Source organism: Hemicordylus capensis, chromosome 1, assembly GCF_027244095.1.
Source record: "Hemicordylus capensis ecotype Gifberg chromosome 1, rHemCap1.1.pri, whole genome shotgun sequence".
NCBI lineage: Eukaryota > Metazoa > Chordata > Lepidosauria > Squamata > Cordylidae > Hemicordylus > Hemicordylus capensis.
The window spans coordinates 346,337,113-346,361,517 of NC_069657.1; the positions used below are offsets into that span (position 1 = coordinate 346,337,113).

At 43.5% G+C, this 24,405-nt stretch overlaps 1 protein-coding gene across 12 annotated transcripts in view; it reads left to right on the forward strand.

Moving 5' to 3' along the window:
* LAMA2 (laminin subunit alpha 2) overlaps positions 1 to 24,405 on the forward strand; it is a 759,697-nt gene that overhangs the window by 572,875 nt on the left and 162,417 nt on the right. For all 12 annotated transcript variants that reach the window (XR_008313916.1, XM_053286200.1, XM_053286222.1 and 9 more), the window contains 2 exons: positions 6,474 to 6,591; positions 23,384 to 23,518. Coding sequence is in view for 11 of the 12 variants with exons in the window: in XM_053286200.1 (XP_053142175.1) it covers positions 6,474 to 6,591; positions 23,384 to 23,518 (253 nt within the window). In the remaining variant the exon portion in view is untranslated. The remainder of the gene's footprint in view (positions 1 to 6,473; positions 6,592 to 23,383; positions 23,519 to 24,405) is intronic.

Below are 24,405 nucleotides of genomic sequence, written 5' to 3' on the forward strand. Positions count from 1 at the left end.
TTAAAGTCCTTGTTCACAGAAGGATGTTACTCCGGGACTCTTCCCTGGAACTTGGGAGAGAATCCCAACCACTATGGAAAGTAAAAGCCCAATAGCCTGCATGCATTTTGCCATGGTTTGACACTCTCATGAGAGCAGTGGTGGATTAACGGAGAGGCAGAGTAGGCATTTGCCTACAGCTGCAAAATTTGAGGAGCAGCAATTTGCCCCTCCTCAAATTTTGCTGCCCCTCTCTGTGGTTGCAGCAAGGATGGAGTGGGTGAGGAGGAAGTCCCCCCCTTTACCTTATTTTTTTAAAAGGCAAACCTTTTTTGTTTAAGGTAAAAGGGTGGCAAAAGCATTTTTGCCTACAGGCGGCAAAAAGCTTAATCCACCCCTGCATGAGAGAGTGGTCCATTGAAAGTGGCATGTTTTGTCATAACACATTATTAGTGGCTTCCTCCTTTCTTCCTCCCTTGATTACCCTACTCATGAGTTGGCTGAAGCTTAGCATCTTTTCACCCCCAGGGAAGAGGGCTGGGCCTCTTCTTCCCCAACAAAACCAGTAAAAGACAGACTTTAAAAGGGGGAAATCCCAAAACCATCCTAGTCTATTCCTAATCATTTAGTCCTATAATCCATACTCAATCACTCATACTGAGGATAGCAGGGGGTCTTGGGAAAGAAAAATAGAAAAACTCCTGGAGGCATGGGAAGGGAAGGCTGGTGCATCTCCTAACATACCTGTTGGATGCATGAAATAGTGTGAAGTTATGAATCTGGAAGCAAGTCTGGGAAGCAAGAGAGCAATGGGCTTGTATGACCCCTTTTTATAGACCCCCTTTTATAACCCATGTCTGGAAAATTCCAGGGAATTCCTACCCATCTGGTGACAGAACAAAAGGTGGTGCACGAAGGCCAGAAATATGTAAATGTGGCAACCCTGGCACCAGTCAATGTGAATGGGCCATCTGCTAAGATGGGTTTTGATGGTCCCCTTTTATTTATTCTAAGGACTGGACGATCCTGGATGGCTCTTAATGCCTCTCTGAGGAATGTAGGAAGGAATGCACTCGTGTATTATTGAAACAGACAAGAGACATTTTGATGGAAATTTTGATCTATAAGTGGAAATTTTGATCTATAAGTCTATGGAAATTTTGATCTGTAAGTCTCAGAAGGGCTTGGAAGATTTTTATATGGAAAATCAATTTTGGGGTGTTGGGGGTCACACAATAATGACCTTGAAAGGTGCTAGGCCTGTGGCCAGGTTCCTTGAACACATGATTTTTCCTGTTTCTTCCTTACTGGTGTATACACACATCTCTTCTGGACTTCAGAATACAGGTCCTCCATGCCAGTCATTTCATGAAGGGGTGCAGAGGGCTGTCCAGATACTCCAGACAGCAAACTTCCATAACAGGGTGTTCATGGAAAATACTCAAAAGATCATCATGGAACATTTCTTGAAACTGAACATTAGAAATACATAACTGAGGTATTTCTGTGTTGATTAGAAGTACATAGCTATATTGAGTTTCCAGCCTATAAGTATCTGACATGGGCAAATCTGTCTTTTGAGTAGCTAAAAGGGCTAAAATGATTCACACTTTTCCAGAGGTCTCTAGCCAACATACATGGAGGTTTCAAGGAAATCAAGATTAATTTCTGGGCATCCAAGAAATTAATCCATTTTTTTCTGGATTAATTATGAACAAGTGTGGACATGCAACAAAATGTAGCACTACACCTCTGCTTTACATGTGTGACCTGAGTCTGTGATTGAGCATGATGACAAAACAGAAGTTAGCAACAAAGATTGGGGTCCCTGCTCTAATTTAGCAATAGCAATAGCACTTACATTTATATACCGCTTTATAGCCGGAGCTCTCTAAGCGGTTTACAATGATTTTAGCATATTGCCCCCAACATTCTGGGTACTCATTTTACCGACCTCGGAAGGATGGAAGGCTGAGTCAACCTTGAGCCCCTGGTCAGGATTGAACTTGTAACCTTCTGGTTACAGGGCGGCAGTTTTACCACTGCGCCACCAGGGGCTCTTTTGGGGTCTTAATCCATGTGCAAATTTCTCCTCCCTGTTTTCTGGGTTTTGGGGGGGGATGAGGGCACTGGTGCTCAGTCCCAGCTTCATTTCAACTAGCCCTAAAGTTTCAAGTTTTAATATTAAGAAGGCTCTTGAGTCTTGTGTTACTTCTACTGAGTTGGCAGTTTACTAAGAGTACAGCATGCCTGTTACCAGAGAGTTTCTGGTAAGGTTGTTTAAAATGGACACAGGATCAATCTTTGGTTCTGATATAGAGGATATGTTATGGGTCATAACAATGGGGATGGTGGGGGGGAGACGCCATCACAGCCATGGCTCATACTTGTAAGTACATTTTTACTCCCCTCCCACCCTCTATACATAGGAAATCCCTCCCTGCCCTGTACTGGTAAAGGGGTATCCTCACCAGATTCCCATTTACCAGTTGAACTCAAACAGGGTCTGGCTTGACCGGGCCAAAACTGAGCTGGGCTGGGTTGCCTTGAATCCGGTGCAGATTCAAGCCAAATCGGCAAATCTGGTTTTGTGCAAATCCTTCTTGTCTTGTTGTGGTTATCTGAAGCTCCATAGTGTTGCCATAAACTTGGGGAGTAGTGAGGAAATTTCTTCAGAATTGGTCCACCACACATGGGAGGGCATAACACCAAGAGATTAACTGTGTTAGTCTCCATCAGAAACTAAAGAGGGATACATCCCAAATTCTTTATGGGGTGCGGATCGGTCCTCTTGAAAATTTCTCTCAGCTTGAAACAGTACAAACTAAATTCCTGAGGGCTATTTTTCAGGTACCCAGGGGTACAGCAAATGCCGTCCTTCATAGGAAAGCAGGGGTCACCACTCTGAAAGCAAAAGTATGGTTTTGCATAATTAAATTTTGGTTAAGCCTGGCCTTCTTTCCGGCGGGTCTTGCCCCTTTAGTGTTATCAGACAGTTTTGTGTCCAAATGGAAATTAGCTCTGGAATTACAGTTGCATCACTTGGGCATGTCTCAAGAAGCTCTTAATGGGCGAGGATTAGAGCAGGCGCTTTGCTTTGTGAAGCAACGGCTCCGAGATATAGATTTGCAGGAGTAATCTGCATGGCTGCCCAAGGGAATATACTTAGGTTCTCAAACTTTTAACTATAACCCGCTGAATATTTAGACCAGATCTTGGTACCAAAATTTAGGAGATTTCTGACCCTTGCGCAATTGAACTTTCTCCCTTCGGCAGTACTTGATGGTAAATTCAAACAAGTTCCTTATGATCAGCGCAGTTGTCCTTGCAGCTCAGGGGATGTAGAGTCTATCACCCATGTTATTCTTTATTGCCAATTTTATAAGGACGCTCACACCAAATTTATTGCTCCTATTTTAGCCATTTATCCTGGTCACACAGACCAATTTTATTTGGAAATTATGCTGGCCAATTTTAAACCTGTAATTTCAGATAATGTGTCAAAGTTCTGTTTTGTGGCGTCGAAGCTCCGTAAAGAGTGTATTAGTAATTTGAAAAGTTTGTGATTTTGTAAACTTTTGAAATTCTTGAATTTTCTTATTAATGCTATTAATTGTTATTGTTTGTTAATCTGGTCTGTGACCGCAGTAAACATACTACTAAAGAGGGTTACATCAATAGTGAGGGAGCCACAGAGTTCCAGCATTTCCTTCTGTGAAGACTATTAGACACCTTTTCCCTTCAAAAGCAGAAGGAGTTGTTGACTCTTTGAAAAAGGATCACTGGTAGCAGAATTGGGAAATACTTCTGCCTGAGTCCCTAGAAATCCACTGAGAGAGAAAAATACATTACTAGATGGACCAAAAAGATAGTTTCTACATCGTTATTTCTGCTTCACTGACATTTTAAAGGTATTGTGCAATCTTGAGCAGTATGGAAATAAATAAATAACCACCCTGAGCCCTTTTGGAAGGGCAGTATATAAATTGAATGAATGAATGAATGAATGAATAAATAAATGAATAAATAAATAAATAAATAAATATGGGGCAGTTTATATGTGTGATTCTTTTCAGCAGCCATTTTATGCGTACTGCGCAAGTGGCATGCATGGTGATGACAAAGGGTACAGGATAGGTGGAAGGAGAAAATTAGGAAGCCTGCAGGGGCCATAAACATAAAACCATACATTTCTTACTACTATTCCTGAATTTGTTGTTGGCATATATAAAAACGTGATTGTTTGAAATGTTTGTAAATGAAGGACTGCAGATCACTTATTGCAGCAAAACATTATAAAGAAACCTCATGCTTGACAGTAGGTTCAAGTGTAAAAATAGCTTAATTCCAGTGGTAGCTCTATATTAGCTATGTAATTTAGCAGCAACGCTAATCATGTTTCTGCATGAAAGCGACGCTATTACACTGAGTGATTCAGAGGCTGCCACTGAAAAGCTAAGCCAAACATTTTTCTCCTGCTGTGTTAATTTTGTTGTTCCCCTTTTCACATTTACTGCTCAAAATTGAAACATTTCTTACATTAGATGGCTGTTTTCCCTTTTCAAGCAAGTGGACTAGGACAATAAATCTGTTTGAACTGGAACTATGTGTTCCATGGGTGTTAATTATTTCAAAATTCCTAATATTGTGTGGGTTTCAGCATTTGGATTAAAATCCAAGTATGCTCCCAACAGCAGTCAAGCCTTGCTTTCCATAAGCACCCTTTTCAACAAACAGGTAGCTTTTGTAGAAACCAGCTGTGATGCTTTATGCATCTAGCTGCTCTCTTAATACTTTTGTCTCCAAAGTGTTGAGGCTCCTTGTAAGAAAAGAACATAAACTGCTGTGAAAGTGACCAGACAGGCGTGCTCAACTTGTTCCCCTCTATTGTGTTTCTGAAATTTCTACTGCTTGTTTTTTCCAAAGCATTCTTTACATCTTACTCATATCTAGTTCCAGTGCCATTCCTGCAACTCTGTTCCCCACCGTACACCTATACATAGTCAAAGCATTCTTTCCCTGATTCCATGTTGTACATTATTTGCATGCAGTACCTTACCATGGGGAATCAATTCTTCACACTGTCACAACTTGAAATAATGGGGAGGGGAGGTTTTGAGAGAGCTGGAGAAAATATGTTTGCCGTCGAGTCACAAGCAGCTCCCACCACCACCCCAGTTTGGGCCTGTTGTCAGAAAAGCAAATGGAGCAAGGCTGATCCTGAGTCATTTAAAAAAAAAATATTAGTCAGATGGACAACTTTTACAGTGGACTTTATCATGAGATCTGCCGGCTGTGGTCCTGAACCAGCAAAAAATCTCTAGGGCTTCAGGCACGCTCTGTGCCGGATTTCAAGAGTTGTCTTGATCCTCACAAGCCATTTCTGCATACAAACACATTACTACTGAGACACAGGCAAGCAAGGAAGTTATTTAAAGCAACCTTCACGTACCAATTGTTTCCTGTGTGCAGAGTTCTTGTGATGGTGAGCATTGAAGTCACAGTAGATTACTGGCATTGTATATGGGACAATTCATTATGCCTTTCTTTCTATTCACATGCTCTTAGCTTTATTCCTGTGCACCATATCCACAAATGGAGATGCATATTTACTTATTAGACTTATATGCCACTCGGTAGGGGGCCAGCATGACAGCATCTCCGCTAGGCCCCACCAGCCCACCCTTTCAATCTCTTTAGAGTTAGGAATCCCTGTTGCTTGTAAAGGGGAATCCTCACTAGATTCCCACTTACAAGCATAGCCACACGAACTGAGCTGAACTGGCACAATCTGAACTAGACCTGGTTTGGTTCAAACTCAAACTGGTCCCCTTTTGTGGGGCCTGGTCTGGTTCGAGCTTGAAACAGTCAAACCAGGCCAGTTTGAATTAAACCGGGTTCAATTTGAACTGGTTTTACACACCCCTAAAGCATGTTGGCAGCTTGCTTCATGAAAAGCTTATAATGTGAGAAGATTGTAATCAGGGTGACATTTACGGTAGCAAAGACTCACCCATGCTCACAAAAATTAAAACCTTTTCTGGAATGATAAATTGATATGTGTTGGACCATTTGTTTGAGTGTTGTCGTGAAACTGGGATGGTATTAGATTCTGGCTGCAGATCTGAACACTCTTTCATAAAAGCAAGTTGCCAGTGTCTTTGAAGTCTGTTGCACATCCTGTTAGCGTTATTTTGTTTGCAGAAAGATCATCCTGCTATTTGGGCTCTAAATTAAAAAGAAAACTTTTTTTTTGTAAATATACTTTACATTTGTTCCACTGGTGTAGACCAATAATGGATAAAAAAGGAAAGAGGTTAAAGACAGCTTTGATTTGTTTTCAAGACAGAATAAAGTAAAACTTGTTTTTTCTTATTGGATGATGCCAACAGGCTTAAAGTAAGTAAAAATAGCAATATTCTCCTGCATCAGTTATTCTAAATCAATGCTGAAGAGTTTCATTCGCTAGTTTTAATCTTCTCTTCTCCTGCCAGAATTTCTGAGATCACCATGGAAGTTGCAGAGCAGGGAACTGTATCTGGAAGGAGTTCTCGTGCTCAGCTGATTGAGAGATGTGACTGCCCTTTGGGTTATTCTGGCTTGTCATGTGAGGTACAGTAGCTCTTCTATTCTACATCTCTATGTTGTATTCAGTTTATCAGTGGTTCCTCTCTCCTGAATTTTGGTTTAACTAGGACCTTTTCAAACCATAACAGTCGCAGCACATGAAGAAGGAGGGGACGTCCTCTGTGGACATTCTGACATCTTCCCAGTGCCTCCTTTGATTACGTGTGGAGGCTGTCGATCTTAATGACCACTAAACATGCACTATAAATACTTGTTTAATCAAGTATTTGAAGCCTGTGTTTAGCAGCCCTTACAGGATCAAGGGACATGCCAGGAAGACGTCAGGACATCCATGGAGGAAGTCCTAACAGGCACATGGCCAGCACACTCCCTCCTCCTTCACGTATGCTGGGGCTGATAACATTTGAACTGACCCTAGCTGAATTTCTAAAACATATTTTGACATCTTATTGTTTGCTGCAATGTTCAGCTCCTTTAGTTCATCTGCACCTCCCTTTCTCTTCTGCATTGCCAATGCACTCTTGAGCATTTGTAATACACCACTTGATATAAACATATTGTTTTTTGTGAAATTTTATCAATGCACACAAGTGTATATGTTCATCAGTAAAAACACTGCACAGGAAGAATCCTGATACAGTCATACATATGATCACACCAAGACTGCTTTTTGCAGTGTGTTATCAGTGCATACATCAATAATGTAGGGTGGAGGCAAACATAATGAATAAACTGGGAAGCTGTGGCAGGCTGCAATGCACAGAACCCTATACAAAATTCTGAAATAAAAACACAGAATGATGGAGCCATAATATTTCGGCTCCACTTCAGAAACCAGACTCAGCATAATTGTGGGGAAAATTCAGATGGAGAAGTTTTCAGAAGCCTCCCTAAAGTGTGTAAAAACAGAACTTTCTAAGGCTTGATGAGACAGAGGCATCATTGGCCTTGCTGTTAATTTCACACACATTCCTTTTTTCTCATTGTCATCTTTGATATAAATGACAAAAAAGTTTTTGCCGATGAATAAATTGCTACAAAACCCAGCAAAATTTGTTTAGCAAAAGCAGTTATAGGATCTCTGTCTTATATCACCTTTGTTATTTTGAAAAATCTTTTCTCTGTTTGAATCCTCATATTCTGCAGTCTTCCCAATTATATTGTCAGGGGTGCACCTAGGTAATTTTGGTGCCCTGACCAGCCTTTCCGCACCACCACCCCCATGGCTCCCCTGTGAGGCCCCCAAAACCTACTGGTGGGGAGGTCCTGTTACGTCAAACCTACATGTGTTTTTTTAAATCAAAGCTGCCACGTGGCCGAGGGGTGGCTGCCGGGGGGTGGGGGTGGGTTGAGCCAAGCAGTCATTGTCCTCCCCCCACCAGCGGCGGGAGCGTTGGCTGGGCATGTTCTTTTGGCCCAGCGGCTGTTGTGAACTGCAAGGTGCGCCTGTGCAGTTCAGAGAGAGATCGTCGCAAACCTGTCTCTCTGAACTGCACAGGTGCACCTCGCAGTTTGCATCAGCTGCTGGGCTGAAAGGACATCTCCAGCAGTCGTTCCCGCCACTGCTGGGTGGGAGGAGGATGACTGCTTGGCTCCCCTACCCCACAGCTGCCCCTTGGCCCTGTGGCGGCTTTGATTTTTTTTAAAAAAATGTGTAGGTTCACCACAGCAGGCAGCGGTGGGCAGGCATGGGGTGGCTGTAGGATGCCTCCCAGCCATTTGGAAGCCCGCCCCAGACCATGGTCCAGAGGCCATGGACCAGGTCCCCATGGTCTGGGGTTTAGAGCACCTCTGTATATTGTACAACTTGTATTGTTGTATTGTTTTGATGTCTTGCTCCACCAAAACTAGACATCAATTTATTTATCTAGCTATATTGCCCTGTTTGAGTACTTGGCTGAGGAAGTTAGTTATAAGTTTATTTGGTCATTGACCAGCAAAAGGCTGAGGAATTTGAGTCACTCAAGTTGCAGTCCTAAATATAGTTGGAACTACATTCAGGGTCAGATTATCAGACATGGAGTTGGATTTAGAAAAGTGCAAACGGAACTCCACTTACAGAGTGGAGATTTCTCTTATCCCCCATCTGCTGTAATCTTTGCACCCACTGAAAGGCCACTTCTGAAGGTTGGGATTCTTTAGAATACCATGTGATGTTTGCACTTCTGCTGCAGGAGAACAGGAATTATGAAAAGCAGGCAGTAGAGGAGACACAAGAATTTCAGGAGGGCATTTCAAAGGGGTGATTCTATTTGTTCTTCATTGATCTTGCGTCCGTGAAGAACAAATATGATCTAGAGTTTGGGGTGCTTTTGGACATTACAAAACTTATAGAAGATCATGAATGCTACTGTCTATCTTCTTATAGGTCACAAGGCAGCAACTAAAGAAGACAAAATAATATGACTGGTTCTTTATAAAGCTATGAATTCTGCCCAGTGAGTTATCAAACATGATAAAGAAAGAGAATACACCAATACAGTTATAACATTGCTAACACAGAAAGAAGTGAAGAGAAGTTAAGGACTAGCCCAGACCTTACTGTATTTTATATGATGAATCTCTGCACTTTACTTTCTATCTGGTGTAGAACTCTCTGCATTATCAGAAGTGTTAACAAGTAGTGCTACATGTTATAGGAGCAAAAACAACAAAGGGTCTTGTAAAACCCTTCAAACTGTAGTGTGGGCTTTTGGGAGGTAGAGCTCACTTTATCACATTACAGAGAGCCACCATGGAAAAGCCATACTACATGGATCAGAAGCTTTACATGTAACACTGAAGCTAAGCATGAGAGGATGGGGTGTGTTCCTGAAGAGGACATAGGTTTTGTCAAAGTGATTCAAAATGGAGAAATGCATACAGCAAGCCTTGCAAAACTAATTAACTGAAATATTCTAGGAGCACATGACTAGTTGCCACTGAATACTTTTTCCTGGTCAAGGGTGGACTTTGGTCTGATTGTGCAAGGGAATTATGTCAGCTGGTCATGTTAATTAGAGGTATTATTAGTGAAAATAACTGGTTTGATTTGAGACATAGGTTCTTCCCATTAGCTGAAAATAAGGGACAACTGGAATCCTGCTAGGGACAGACAATTTTGGGCTGAAATAAGGGACATCCTTGCTAATAAGGGATTGTTGATAACCCTAATCCTGCCTTTGCATGATGTCTGAACCAGTATCTCAGGTACAGAATTCTATACATTGCCCCTCTGTTCTACCTGTTGTTCATTGAATGAACTCAAGATCGTCACTTCAGAAACCTTCATCAGATCTGTGGGGCCGAGAGAGAAACCTGTTGTTGGCGGGGGGTAGGGGGTGGGAATGATCCAAGTTGATGTTTGAAATACCTGTGTATTTATTTTATTTACCTTTAGGTTTATAACCTGCCTTTCTCTTATTAGCTCTGATTATATTACGTTTGTATTCCATCCCTTCCTAAAAGCTCAAGTCAAATAACTAGATCAAAATAAACATACATAATAAATAAATGAATGAATAGTTAAACAGAAGTTACCACACTCTTTTTCATCCTGCTTATTGAATGTCAGCCCAAGTTTTACAGTATTTCTAGAAAGGAGATGGGCTTGGACTTCGACGCCTAAAAGTTCTATTATTTCCAAACAGCCACTCTGTGTGCTTTTGCACAAAAATTGTTTCATAGGGCAGCCTCAGTTGATCGTAATGTGATGGCACACAGGAGACAAGATACCCTTTGATTTATTTAGGGCTTAGGCCACTCAAGATTTAAAACCAACGACTTGAATTGTGCCCACTACAACATTGGAAATTGCCTTGTACTGATTTAGATCACTGGTCTGTCCAGGTGCGGAGGGAGGCCAGTGGCAGCCCAGGCTCAGCCCGTCGCTGCGGGGGGGCCCCCAGCACCGCCCCCGGCATCAGTGTCTGACATCAGATGCAGGGAGCGGTTTGCCCTGAAGGGCAGTGGCCTGGGTTCTTTGAACCCGTTTGCTCAGTGGTGGCTCCACCCTGGGTCTGTACTGTATTGTATATCTTCATAGTCAGTATTGTCTGCACTGACTTGGCAGCAACTTGCCAGGGTTTCAGACCAGGGGTCTTTCTCCAGCCCTTTGGTTAGGTGCCGGGGATCAAACCTATGCAAAGAATGTGTTCTGCCACTGAGGCACAATGCCTCCCTGGCCCAGGGGACATAGAGGAGACATACATAGGAACAGACCTGCTGGATCATGTCCAAGGCCCATCTAGTCCAGCATGCTGTTTCACACATTGGCCCACCAGACACCACTGGAAGCCTACAGGAAGGAGTTGAGGGCATGCCCTCTCTCCTGCTGTTACTCCCCTGCAACTGGTACTCAGAGGCATCCTGCCTTTGAGGCTGGAGGTGGCCTATAGCCCTCCAACTAGTAGCCGTTGGCAGAACTCTCCTCCATGAAGTTATTCAAATCCCTCTTAAAGCCATCCAGGTTGTTGGCCTTAAGAGGTTAAAGCTTTAAGAGGTCTTAAAGGTTGTTGGCTGTCACCACATCTTGTGGCAGAGAATTCCACAAGTTGATTATGCGTCGTGTGAAAAAGTACCTCTGTTTGTTGGTCCTAAATTTCCTGGCAATCAATTTAATGGGATGAGCCCTGGTTCTAGTGTTATGTGAAAGGGAGAAGAATTTCTTTCTATCCACCATCTCCACACCATGCATGATTTTATAGACCTCTATCATGTCTCCCCGCAGTCATCTTTTTTCTAAACTAAATAGCCCCAGGTGTTGTAGCCTTGCCTCATAAGAAAGGTGCTCTAGGACCCTGATCATCTTGGTTGCCCTCTTCCACAACCTTTTCCAGTTCTACAATATCCTTTTTTAGATGTGGTGACCGGAATTGTATGCAGTACTCCAGGTGTGGCCGCACCATAGTTTTGTATAGGGGCATTATAATATTATTAGTTTTATTTTCAATCCCCTTCCTAATGATCCCTAGCATGGAATTGGCCTTTTTCACAGCTTCGGCACATTGAGTGAACACTTTCAACGAGTTGTCCACCACAACCCCAAGATCCCTCTCCTGGTCAGTCACTGACAGCTCAGATCCCATCAGCATATACTTGAAGTTGGGTTTTTTTATCCCAATATGCATTACCTTACACTTGCCAACACTGAACCCATTTGCCATTTTGTTGCCCACTCACTCAGTTTTTAGAGATCCTTTTGGAGCTGCTCACAATGCGTTCTGGATTTCAATACCTGAAAGAGTTTGGTATCATCTGCAAATTTGACCACCTTGCTGCTTACCCCTACTTCTAGATCATTTATGAATAAATTAAAAAGCACTGGTGCATCCCTGGACACCCCACTTCTTACTTCCCTCCATTGTGAAAACTCTCCATATATACCTACCCTCTGTTTCCTGTCTTTCAACTAGTTAGCAATCCACACATGTACTTGTCCCCTTATCCCATGACTGCTAAGTTTCCTCAGGAGTCTTTGACGAGGAACTTTGTCAAAAGCTTTTGGAAGTCCAGGTATACTATGTCAACCGGATCACCTTGATCTACACACTTGTTGACACTCTCAAGGAACTCCAAAGGGTTCATGAGGCAAGATTTACCTTTGCAGAAGCCATGCCGGTTCTTCCCCAGCAGGGCCTGTTCTTCTATGTACTTTACAATTTTATCCTTGAGAATGCTTTCCATCAATTTGCTTGGAATGGACGTTAAGCTAACCAGCCTGTAATTTCCCAGATCGCCCCTGGATCTCTTTTTGAAAATCGGTGTTACATTTGCTATTTTCCAGTCCTCTGGTACAGAGCCTGATTGCAGGGATAAGTTATATATTTTAGCAAGGACATCGGCAGTTTCACATTTGAGTTCTTTGAGGACTCTTGGATGGATGCTATCCGTCCCCGTTGATTTGCTAGTTTTCAGTTTTTCCAGACAGTTTAGAACATCATATCTTGTTCTTTAGCCTCCATCCCCGAAAACCCATCTGACTCAGTTCTTTAGCCTCCATCCCCAAAAAGCCTGGTTCAGGAACAGGTATATGCTTGTACCCTCTGCCATGAAGACAGACGCAAAGAACTCATTTAGCTTCTCTGCAGCCTCCATATCCTCCTTAATAATCCCTTTTACTCCCTCGTTGTCTAATGGTTCCACCACCTTCCTGGCAGATTTCCTGCATCTGATGTATTTAAAGTTTTTGTTATTCCCCTTGATGCTTTTAGCTAAATATTCCTCAAACTCTCTTTTCGCCTCACTTATTGTCACCTTGCATTTCTTTTGCCAGAGTTTGTGTTCCTTTCTGTTCTCTTCATTTGGACAGGACTTCCAATTTCGGAAGGAATTCTTCTTCCCCTTTATGGCTTCCTTGACTTTACCTGTTAGGCATGCTGGCATACTCCTGGACTTAGTGGTACCTCTCCTCCTTTTGGGTATACAGTCTAACTGGGCTTCTAGTATTGTGGTTTTGAGTAAACTCCATGCATTCTGGAGTGAAGTGACTCTCCAGATTTTCCCTTTCAGCTTTCTTTTCACCATACTCCTCATTTTGGAGAAGTTTCCTCTTCTGAAATTCAAAGTGTCTGTGTTAGACTTCCTTGGTGATTCTCTCCCCTCATGTATGCTGAATTTGATCACACTATGGTCTCTGTTCCCTAAAGGGTTGATGACACTGACATCATGCACCAGGTCCTTGGTGCCACTCAGGATTAAGTCCAAGGTCGCCTTCTCTCTGGTTGGTTCCAAGACCAACTGTTTTAGGGCACAGTCATTCAGCGTATCTAGACATTTGACCTCTTTGTCATTACCTGACTGTGAATTTCCCCAGTCTATGTGTGGGTAATTGAAGTCACCCATTATTACAGCTCTGCCTCTCCTTGACGCCTCCCTGATTTCCTCCTGCAACTCCCAGTCACTGTCAGCGTTTTGATCTGGAAGGCGATAGCACATCCCCAGTAGCACATTTCCTTTCAGGCCTTGTATTGTCACCCACAGGGTTTCTGTGGAGGACTCCGGCCCTCCTTGGTTTTCTAGCTTCTTAGATTCTATCCCTTCTTTAACATATAGTGCTACTCGCCTCCAAGGCGCCCCTCCCTGTCCTTTCTATAGAGTTTATATCCAAAGATAACAGTGTCCCATTGGTTCTCAGTGTTCTACCATGTTTCTGTTATTCCCACTATATCAATTTCTGTGTTAGCAACCAAGCACTCCAGCTCACCCATCTTGGCTCCGAGGCTAATATGGACCACAGGTCTTCTCCTGCATCCCTGATGCACAGTGCTGAGCTAGCAGCTGCCATACATCTGCCACCCCCTTTTAACTCCTGCTGGTAAGGACATTGGATTTCTCCAGCCCTTGCTCAATCCTCCTCAGCAGAAGCTTATTACTCTCCAGTGAAATATGTCATGAGCCACCACTGCACTAGCCAATCAGCACATACTGCAGCCTGCTTTCCCCTTCTTTCAAATTTACAGAAGCTATTTTTCATTACTTGTCATGGGAAAGGAAAAAAGCCATTTGTTTAAAGTGATGAAGGTGCTTCTTTTTTTATTTTCAAAGTGAAAAGTTACTTCAGGGTTACAGAACAAATAAATCCAGACTTTGACAAGTGTGTTCATACAATTACTCATATCAGTCTGAAAGGTGGTGAGTACAGAAGCAGAATTTTTAAAAATGTATTCCAAGAAGTCCAATGGTTCTAAAACGTTAGATCAATATTCCCCCTAATTCAAGAGGAACACAGAAACCACCTATTGGGAAATCTCAGAGATTAGGTCCTTCCAAGTCAACTTAAGGCAAACTTTGCCTGTTGCTTTTCAAACTGCTGTATTAGTGTGCTTTGAGAAGAGCTTTAGACATTCTATAACACATTTGCATAGAGTTGTTTTTGTTACTATTGTTCTTTGACATGGTATCAGCCTCGTACAGAAATGGGCTTTGCGCATGCATGTAGACCACACTGGAATCTTCCAAGTTTCTGCTCTCCTGTATTGGCAGGAACCCTGCCCCCACCTGCTATATGTGGCTGCATAACTCCTCATCACCTCAGTCTTTCACTGTCTGTGCTTCAGTCAACACATAAGAACAGCCCTGCTGGATCAGGCCCAAGGCCCATCTAGTCCACCATCCTGTTTCACACAGTGGCCCACCAGATGCCACTGGAAGCCACAAACAGGAGTTGAGGGCATGCCCTCTCATTGGATCTTTGGAGCTTCAAGCTGCAAATAGAAGAAAATTGTTTTTCTATTTGTTCTCCCTCTCCCGTTGCCCTTGCCTCCTTATTTTCTATATGTTTTTTGTGCCTAGTGTTTGTTTTCCCCTCAGTGTTTTGTTTTTCTCAGTTCCTCACCAGGATTGGACGCTTAGGCTTTGCTCACGTCGCAACGCAAGTGTGACCACTTTTTAAAAGCATGTTCACTGTGGGACTAAATTACCTTCTTCGGACATCCACAGCAAGTGTCTTTATTGTTTGGGGGAGTCACGTATCATTGAGGCCTGCTCCCACTGCCAAAAATTTACCAAACAGGTGAGGAAGAACAGGGCCTGTTGCCTTCTTTAGGCACTGTGGGAACAAGCGTTGCGTTCCTCCCAGGAACTTCCAGAGGTGCCACTAAAATGTCCAGTGGCAACGTACCTCTCTCCTCTGATCTGGATGCTGCTTTGGCGATTCAACTCTCGCCCAAGTCTCAGTCGGTACCAACAACTCTGGTACTGAAGCCTACTTTGCCACCTGTGCCAGCTACTCTGTTGCCTTCCTCAGCATTGTTGCCTCCGACCCCATTGCCAGTGGGGTTGATAACGCTATCAGGGTTGATACCCAAACCTTTGGCATAGAAGCTTTCAGTACCTACAGCTTCCACAGGCTCCAATGCAGTCTTAGAAGCCAAGAAAAAGAAAGAGATCTCATGCCTGCAGCCACCTTTACAGCACTTGTCATACTTTCCAAAGTGTAATCTGCCAGCAGAGGCCAAATTGGGCCCGGAGAAGCCAAAAAAGAAGAACCAGTGAGGCACTGATCAGCGAATGCCTTGTCCCCAGTCACTGATGCCCCAGTCATGAGCACATCTTGGTCTTTGACTACAAGGGAAGTGCCTGCGCCGACGCCAGTTCCAAACAGAGTCAACACTTCCCCAGACTATAGACCAACGTGGCCTCACTCTCCAGGTCAGGGGCAGGATGACAAGCCAGAATACCCTGTGTCAGATGCCAGTGACTACATCCCTGATGATTGGGACCGAACACTCCCACCACTGAGGCTGAGGCACCACTCGCCCCCTGAGGCTCCCCTAATATGCAAACGTGAGATGCATCATCAGAACCAAGACTCTTCCTCAGATCAACACCACACCCCCGACTGGGACCATTATGGCCCCCATTACGTGACAACCAGAGTGACAACTCACTATGGAACTCTCTCTACTCTTAGGCCTATAGAAAGGACCATTATCAAAACCGGGATTTAACTAACCATGAACTATGGTCATTCTTGGCATGACTGTGATAGATACAGGTCGACATATTGTTCCAGTTAGTATTGAGAGGACCTAGATACTGAGATGACTTGTATGTCTGGGGTCGTATGGACTGCTATAGCAATTTTCATCAAGCCCATCTCAATCCCAATCTCGTTCTCAGTCTCGGTCGGTCGGCTGTGGACTTAGCCCTTGTTTTAAGAGGCATTTGGAGCAACAAACTTTCCCTCGCTTGTGTGAGGACATGACAATGAAACCTCAAAAGCCTTCTGAGAAGACGACACATAGTGAAGTTGACAAATTGACAACTACCCTTGTCCTGAAAGCTTCTTCATTACTGGGTGATCTTCACGTGCCTTTGGCACCTGAGGGAATTGAACCCATCAAGCCAGATTGTTTGGGTTCAAGTCAAGACGAGGAATCGAAATAAGAAGTGCATTCCCCACAATTGCAGCTGACTTCTCTGGGGTCTTTCCCACAAGATCTCCTTGCCAACTCGAAGCCCATTTCACTGCTGGAGGATCAAAAACTATACTCCGATTATGTCTCTAGGGTGGCCATGGCACTCAACCTCCAGAAGGTGCAAAAGATGAAAAACACTTCCTGGGCTTTGTCCTTCTTGTCCAATATGTCCAAAGCACCTAGACAATACAAGTGGCCAAATGACCAAACCTCCAAATCATCCTCCAAGCAATCTACCTTGGACCGTTCCTTTCCCCCGTCATTCTGTTGAGTGTGCTGCAAAGGTCATGGCTACTTTGGTTGCCATTTGGAGGCATGCTTGTCTCAGGTCATCAGGTTTGACATACAAAGCACATGTGAGGATTGAAGATTTGCCCTTTGAGGTTCAGGCACTCTTTGGCAAGAAGACTAATGAAACCCTCCAAAAGGTGCAAAAGATGAAAAGCACTTCCTGATTTATGTCCTTCTCGTCCAATACAAGACATCTAGTCTGACAATCGAAGTAGCCAAACTACCATTCCTCCAGATCATCCTCCCAGAAATCCACTTTGGGCTGTTCCTTTTGCCTGTCTAGGTTTCCACCTAGGCTGAAGTCTTTGTTTCAGTCTGACAAACTGGCCTCTCAAAAACTAAGGCCTCTGCCTTCCCTAAAAACAATGACTTCCTACCATGGGCGACAGGCACCTGCCTAGCCCCTTTTTGCACCGCTTAGGATTCCATCACTTCTAATTAATGGGTCCTTACTATCATTCGCCTTGGTTATGCTTTCGGGTTTGTTCACGGACCCTCCCATTATCGAGTCATTATCATACCTCCTACTCCCATCCTAGAGGAGGAGGTCAAAACCCTCCTACTAGCGGATGTGATAGAGAACATACCCACAAATCCTGCACAAGGTTTTTACTCCTATTTATTTATTTATTTTAAAAAAATATACCCCGGCCCTCCAGTACACTACTGCTTGGTGGAGGGGGTGGGGGTCATAACATGACTATTATTTTACAGTCCCAAAGCATGGCAGGGGTCTCTGACCTATATTAGATCTCCAAGATTTGAACAGATACATCACTTACACACATTTTTGCATGCTTTCAGTCCAAACTATACTGTATCTGCTCGAGTATCAGATGTGGCTAGCATCCCTGGACCTGCATGCTTACTATCACATCTCCATTCAGCTGCAGCATTGCAAGTTTATGCACTTCAAAGTTGGTGGCAGACATATCCATTCGAGGCTCTCCCATCTGGCCTGGCATCATCCCCAAGGGTCTTTATGGTCCCTGTAGTTGCTTTCTTGCTGAAGGAAGGAGTAAAAATATTTCAATTTCTGGATTATTGGCTGATCCCTGCCGACTCACCTCAAAAGATGTGAGCCACTGTCCAGAAGACCATTATGACTTTGGTGTCCCTAGGACTCCAGGTCAATTACAAAAAGTTGCAACTGGCTCCTACCAAGCACATTCAGTTCAGTAGTCTGATTTTTGACACTCGCCTAGATTGTATCTTCCTTCAGAATGCTTGAATTCACACTCTTATTGCTTTGCCTACCTTCGTAATGTCTGGAAAGGCTCACCATTTAAAGACCATTCAGCACCTTCTGGGTCACATGGCCATCACTACCTATGTATTGCCCCATGCTCACCTCCATATACAGGTACACGTGCTTCAGAGATAGCACCTCGATGCCTTCAACTCTCACAGGGACTCCCCGAATGTCATCCTTAGACCTACCAATTACATCCAAGTGGCCCATCTTTGTCATCTGTTGTACTGCATCCCTTTCCAACCCTCTTTACCAAGCAGGGTGATCACCTTAGACACTTTGGAGAGTGGTTGAGGTACACAAACAGAAAGGTTACATCTGAGCAGTCACTGGATTCCCACAGAGCACCACATACATATCAACTACCTGGAGTTGCTAGCCATTTCCCATGCTCTTAAAGGGTTCCTTCCTCTGATCCAAAACTTGTCAGTAACCATCCAAACAGGCAATACCAACTGCCAAAGTCTACGCGAACAGACAGGACGGAACAGCCTCAAGGTAGCTGTTGGCCTTAACCATAGACCTGTGGCAGTGGTGCATCAATCACAGGGTGATGCTGTGAGTTTTCCACATACAGGGTACAGACAAACTGCAGGTGGATGCCCTCAGCAGGTCCTCAACTATGTCTCATGATCAACTCAGTTATGCCACTCTCCTTGATGTCTTCAGTCATTGGGGCAAACCCACACAAGACGCTTTTGCCACGGAGGACAATGCACAGTACTATTTGAGAGCCAGGAAAGGAACCAACTCATTGGAGGAAGTGTTTGCCCTGTCTTGGAAGGGAGATCATACTTACCTGTTTGCTCCAATCCCATTAATTCCAAGGATACACTTAAAGATCACGAAAGAATGAGTGAAGTGAATTTTGGTAGTCCTGTGGTGGCCCCAGAGGCCATGGTTCCCATGGCTATGGCAGATGGCCTTAGAGTACATACGGCTTCCATGTTACACTCACCTTCTTTCTCAGGTTTCAGGTCACATCCTGTATCCAAATGTGAAGTTACTCCACCTGATGGCATGGAGGATCTCATCATCTTTTCCCTAGATCTCCAAGAAATCCTCCAAGCATCTTGAAAGCCTGCAACAACAAAATCATGCTCTCATAAGTGGAAAAGGTTCCTTATGTTTGCAAATCCTTACAAGTTCAGCAAGTTTGTTCTTATCTATTGTACCTGAAACACTCAGGGTTAAATTATCTTTGTTTGAAGGGTCACCTGGTGGCAGTTGCCACCCACTCTCCTAAGACTGAACATTCTTGGTTCTGCCATCCCACAATCAAACAGTTCCTTAAGGCCCCCTCTCATGTCTTCCCTGACGACCCAGTCATGACCCCTGTATGGGATCTGGCCTTGGTTCTGAATGGTATATTGGGCTCCCCCATTTGAGCTTCTAGTCACTGTGGACCCACATTTAGTTACCTGGAATGTTGCATTCCTATTTGCAATCACTTCAGTGTGCAGGGTAAGTGAGTGTGTGGATGCACCGTACCTGATTCCCCATGCGGACAAGGTGGTCCTGTAGCCCGATGTGCAGTTTCTGCCCAAATTGGTTTCATCCTTCCATCACTTGTTTCATCCTTCCATCAACTTACCTGCTTTCTTCAAAAACCCGTCTACACTGGCGGAATGCAGGTTACACCTCCTTGACGTACAGCGGGCCTTGGCTTTCTATCTCCAGCAGTCAGTGGCATGGAGGCAGTCTAAGTTCTTGTTCATATCTTATGATGGACAGCGGTGCGGATGTCAGATTTCTGTGCAAACCTTGTCTAGGTGGATAGTCTACACGATTAAACTCTATTGCCAGTTGGCATGTAAACCACTACCACCTACCATCACATTCCACCAGAATGATGGCATTTTCTGCAACCTTTGAAAGAGTGATTCTGCTGGAAACTAGGGGTGTGCAATTCGGATTTTCTGTGTTTCGATTTGTAACCAAATCGAAACAACCCTGATTCGATTTGGATCTGAATCTGACCCATCCGAATCACCCCAAATTCGATTCGGATCCGAATCATGGCTGATCCGAATCGAATCAATTCGGGTTTGGGGTCTGTCCTATTAATTTCCCCAGATTCCCAGCTTTCATTTTTTTTTAAAAGCTAAGCTCTAGCCCCTATAGAAGTGGAGTTTTGGAGCAAAATGTGTGGTCACTATTTTTTAAGTGTTCAGATTCTTTGGTGTATAATAACTTTCACTCAATGAATCCTTATGAGGATTCATTACACACTTTCATTTCTTCTATTCATTTTGACTGTCTTTTAGACAGTGCCAGTTGTCAACTGCCATGTGCCAACTACACCCCACTCCCACCCACAAGGCAGTGAGGTACTACTCAGTTTAAGTTAAGTGCCTAATGGGTAGAGGCTACCACCCAAATTGCAGAGGGATTGGGCAAAGGGCTGATTTTTGGTGAATTGTTAAAGGTTTAGTGTCTTTGAGGCAGATTTGGGGCATAAAGTGGGATCTGGGGTAGAAGAGTGTGGTGAGGTGGTAGTGCCTAATGGGTGGAGGCTACCACCCAAATTATTATTATTATTATTATTATTATTATTATTATTAATTTTTACATTTATATCCCGATCTTTCTCCAAGGAGCCCAGAGCGGTGTACTACATACTTGAGTTTCTCTTTCACAACAACGCTGTGGAGTAGGTTAGGCTGAGAGAGAAGTGACTGGCCCAGAGTCACCCAGGTAGTTTCATGGCTGAATGGGGATTTGAACTCAGGTCTCCCTGGTCCTAGTCCAGCACTCTATCCACTACACCATGCTGGTTCTCTAATTGCAGAGGGATTGGGCAAAGGGCTAGTTTTTGGTGAATAGTTGAAGGTTTAGTGACTTTGAGGCAGATTTGGGGCATAAAGTGGGATCTGAGGTGGAAGAGTGTGGTGAGGTGGTAGTGCCTAATGGGTGGAGGCTACCACCCAAATTGCAGAGGGATTGGGCAAAGGGCTAGTTTTTGGTGAATAGTTGAAGGTTTAGTGTCTTTGAGGCAGATTTGGGGCATAAAGTGGGATCTGGGGTGGAAGAGTGTGGTGAGCTGGTAGTGCCTAATGGGTGGAGGCTACCACCCAAATTGCAGAGGGATTGGGCAAAGGGCTGGTTTTTGGTGAATAGTTGAAGTTTACTCATCTTTAAGGTTTTTCCCTATAAGGTATAATGGAGGTTTCAGCAGCCCCATAAGTGCACTTGGAGGGCGCTGGGGTGGCCCAGAGTGAGTGGTGGTGTAGTGCACATAGGGTGCCAGCCACTCCCATGGGGTTGCTAACCCATGGGGTACAGGGTTCTGTTGTTTCTGGAGTGGTCTGAGTGTAGATTCTATGGTAGTAAATGAGAGTGGATTCATGGTTTGTATTGAAAATCTCATTTGCTACCAGAGACTCTACTCTCAGAACACCTCAGAAACAACAGAACCCTGAACCCCATGGGCTAGAAACCTATGGGGGTGGTTGGCACCCTCTGTTCACTACACCACCACTCACTCTGAGCCACCCCAGCACCCCCCAAGTGCAGTTATGGGGCTGCTGAAACCTACATGATTTCCTATGGAAAACTTCAACAATTCACCAAAAACCAGCCCTTTGCCCAATCCCTCTGCAATTTGGGTGGTAGCCTCTACCTATTAGGCACAGTACCTCACTGCCTTGTGGGTGGGAGTGGGGTGTAGTTGGCACATGGCAGTTGACAATTGGCACTGTCTAAAAGACAGTCAAAATGAATAGAAGAAATGAAGGTGTGTAATGAATCCTCATAAGGATTCATTGAGTGAAAGTTATTATACACCAAAGAATCCGAACACTTGAAAAATAGTGACCGCACATTTTGCTCCATAACTCCACTTCTATAAGGACTAGAGCTTAGCTTTTTTTGAAAAATGAAAGCTGGGAATCTGGGGAAATTAATAGGATAGATCTGAAACCTGAATTGATTTGAATTGAATAAGTCGCGATTCGATTTGTACCCGAATCTAGCCAATGGACCACAGGGGTGATTCGTTTTGTCTCCGAATCAGCTAGATTAGAGTACAAATCGATTTGTATCTGAATCGATTTGCACATCCCTACTGGAAACCATTTGCCAAGCAGCCACATGGGCTTTGCCACATTCCTTCATCCAGTACTGTGCCATTGATGCTCAGGCACACACGGATATGGCTTTTGGCAGAGCTGTTTCTCAATTAGACCCACTACGAGGTAAGATGGCTTGCTATGCACCTATTTGTGTAAAATACAGAGATCGCATCAAATAATGCCTAGTTGCTTATCTGTAACTTTGGTTCTTCTAGTGGTCATCTGTCCTTTTACACACCCATCCTCCCCGCCCGGGCCTCCTGAAGGCAGACTCCGTGACTGAGGGGATGAGGAGTGGTGCAGCCGCATACAGAGCTTGGGGACGGGGTTCCCGCCAGAACAGGAGAGCAGAAGCATGTGCAAAGCCTATTTGTGTAAAAGGACAGATGACCACTAGAAGAACCAAAGTTGCAGGTAATCAACTTGTCGTTATTAATTCCACTATTATTTTGTAAACCATCTAAAACTTCTTGGGTGTATAGAATTAATAAAAGGTGAAATAGGTCCTGCCAGCAGATTTCCAACCTAGGCAAAGATGAGATGCATTATGGAGGAATGAGAAGGAAAGGAAATCACAAGATGGAGAATTGCTGTTCTTTGAAAAAAAAATCTATCAGCTTTAATAGTAATTTTCAGTGAGCTTGCAAGTTCTTGCTGCTGGGTGGAAAAAATAGGAGAACTAGATAAATCTTATTTCAAAAGCTAATGGTCTCAGGACATGGTAGCATTTTTATTATTTAGAATTATTTATTTTTATGGCCTTTGAATTATACAAGTATAAATAATGTAGCCATGAAGACATATTTTGCTGTGTATCGTTGGGCATTTTCTTATTATCTATCAGGCAGTGTGTAGGCAGATATTAGCTTGTCATCTCGGAAAAACACACCAAAGACAATGGGAAAACAGAGTGCTTCTGCTCACTTTGCACAGCCAACAGAACAATATTTGTTTCTTTCTTTTTTAAAGCATCCTTCTCAGGAAATAGTGGGATGGATGGATGCATGACGTACAAGGAGGGAGCATCTGAATAAAAGGCTTCTCAAGCTACAACATTAAAGCCTGGTGCTGTTGTGATACCCCAGGGATTTGGCAGCTGAGTTTTCAATTAGGATTGGCTCTGTTACTTCTAAAGTGCACTGTGTATTGTTTGTAAAACAGCTTGAGGCTTGCTATTGGAATGGGGAAGGGCAGATTGCTTGTCAAAATACTGGGGATGAAGATATGTTTGCAGTCCTCTTTAATCCTTCCTACCCTATCCACATTATAATGAAGCTGTGTATTCCCCTATCTTCTTGCAGACATGTTCCCTGGGCTTCTACAGAGTTCCTTCTACATCCCCTGGCAGAAGGCCAGGTCCAGCTTTAGGTGCCTGTGTTCCATGTCAGTGTCATGGACACAGTGACACATGTGATCCTGAAACCTCAACATGTCAGGTATAGAGCTTATGCTTTTCCATATTATTTTCTCTTTCTATAGAGTTCAAAATGGCAGCCATTGGATAACAGATTTGTATTTATTATTATTAGAAGATCTATCCATTATTATGGTTGTTGTTATAGGGTGTGTGTGGGGGGGGGGGGGGGGGGAGAGCGCGAGAGTGTGCTTTTCAACCGAAAATAAAAAATAAAATTCCTCAAAGTATTTTACGGAGCAAACAGAGGCGTATCTAGGGAAAATAGCACCTAGGGCAAGCACTTACATTGCACCCCCTATCCAAACATCTGACACCCATCTTTCAGATAACTTTACCATAATATCAGCTGAAAAATACAAGTCAAGCTCATTAATCTTTTAATCTTTCAAAACTATTTAGCAGTGGACGTAGCCAGACCAAAAAAATGCTGGAAAACTACAAATTTCAGTATGCTGGGGCTCATGAAATATCCAGATACTATATGGAGGTGTACTTGGAAAACTAAACAGAAGTGCCTGTCTAATTCTCTACTATGCATTGTAGCATCACTATTACATAAGTTAAAAATAAATTGAGAATGTTACTTTTCCCAGATACTCTTAAAATAATTATAGGATATGCAGAGTAAACTGTGTCACTGCTTGGAATATATTCTAGTCTTTCAGAAAGACAATTAAAATGAGAGAAAGAGAGCAAGAAACTCCCAGTGGCCTTAATGCTAAGGATTTCACACTGATTCAAAGACAAACTCACCATTAATTGCCATATTATTAAGACGTCACATTGAACTCACTTATCACAAGAAGCAAAGTAAGAGCAAATGAATACAATCCTAGCTCATAAGCTGCAGTTCAGTATTCAGAAGCCCTGATTCTCTGTACATAGTGCCAAACTGAATATGTTTAC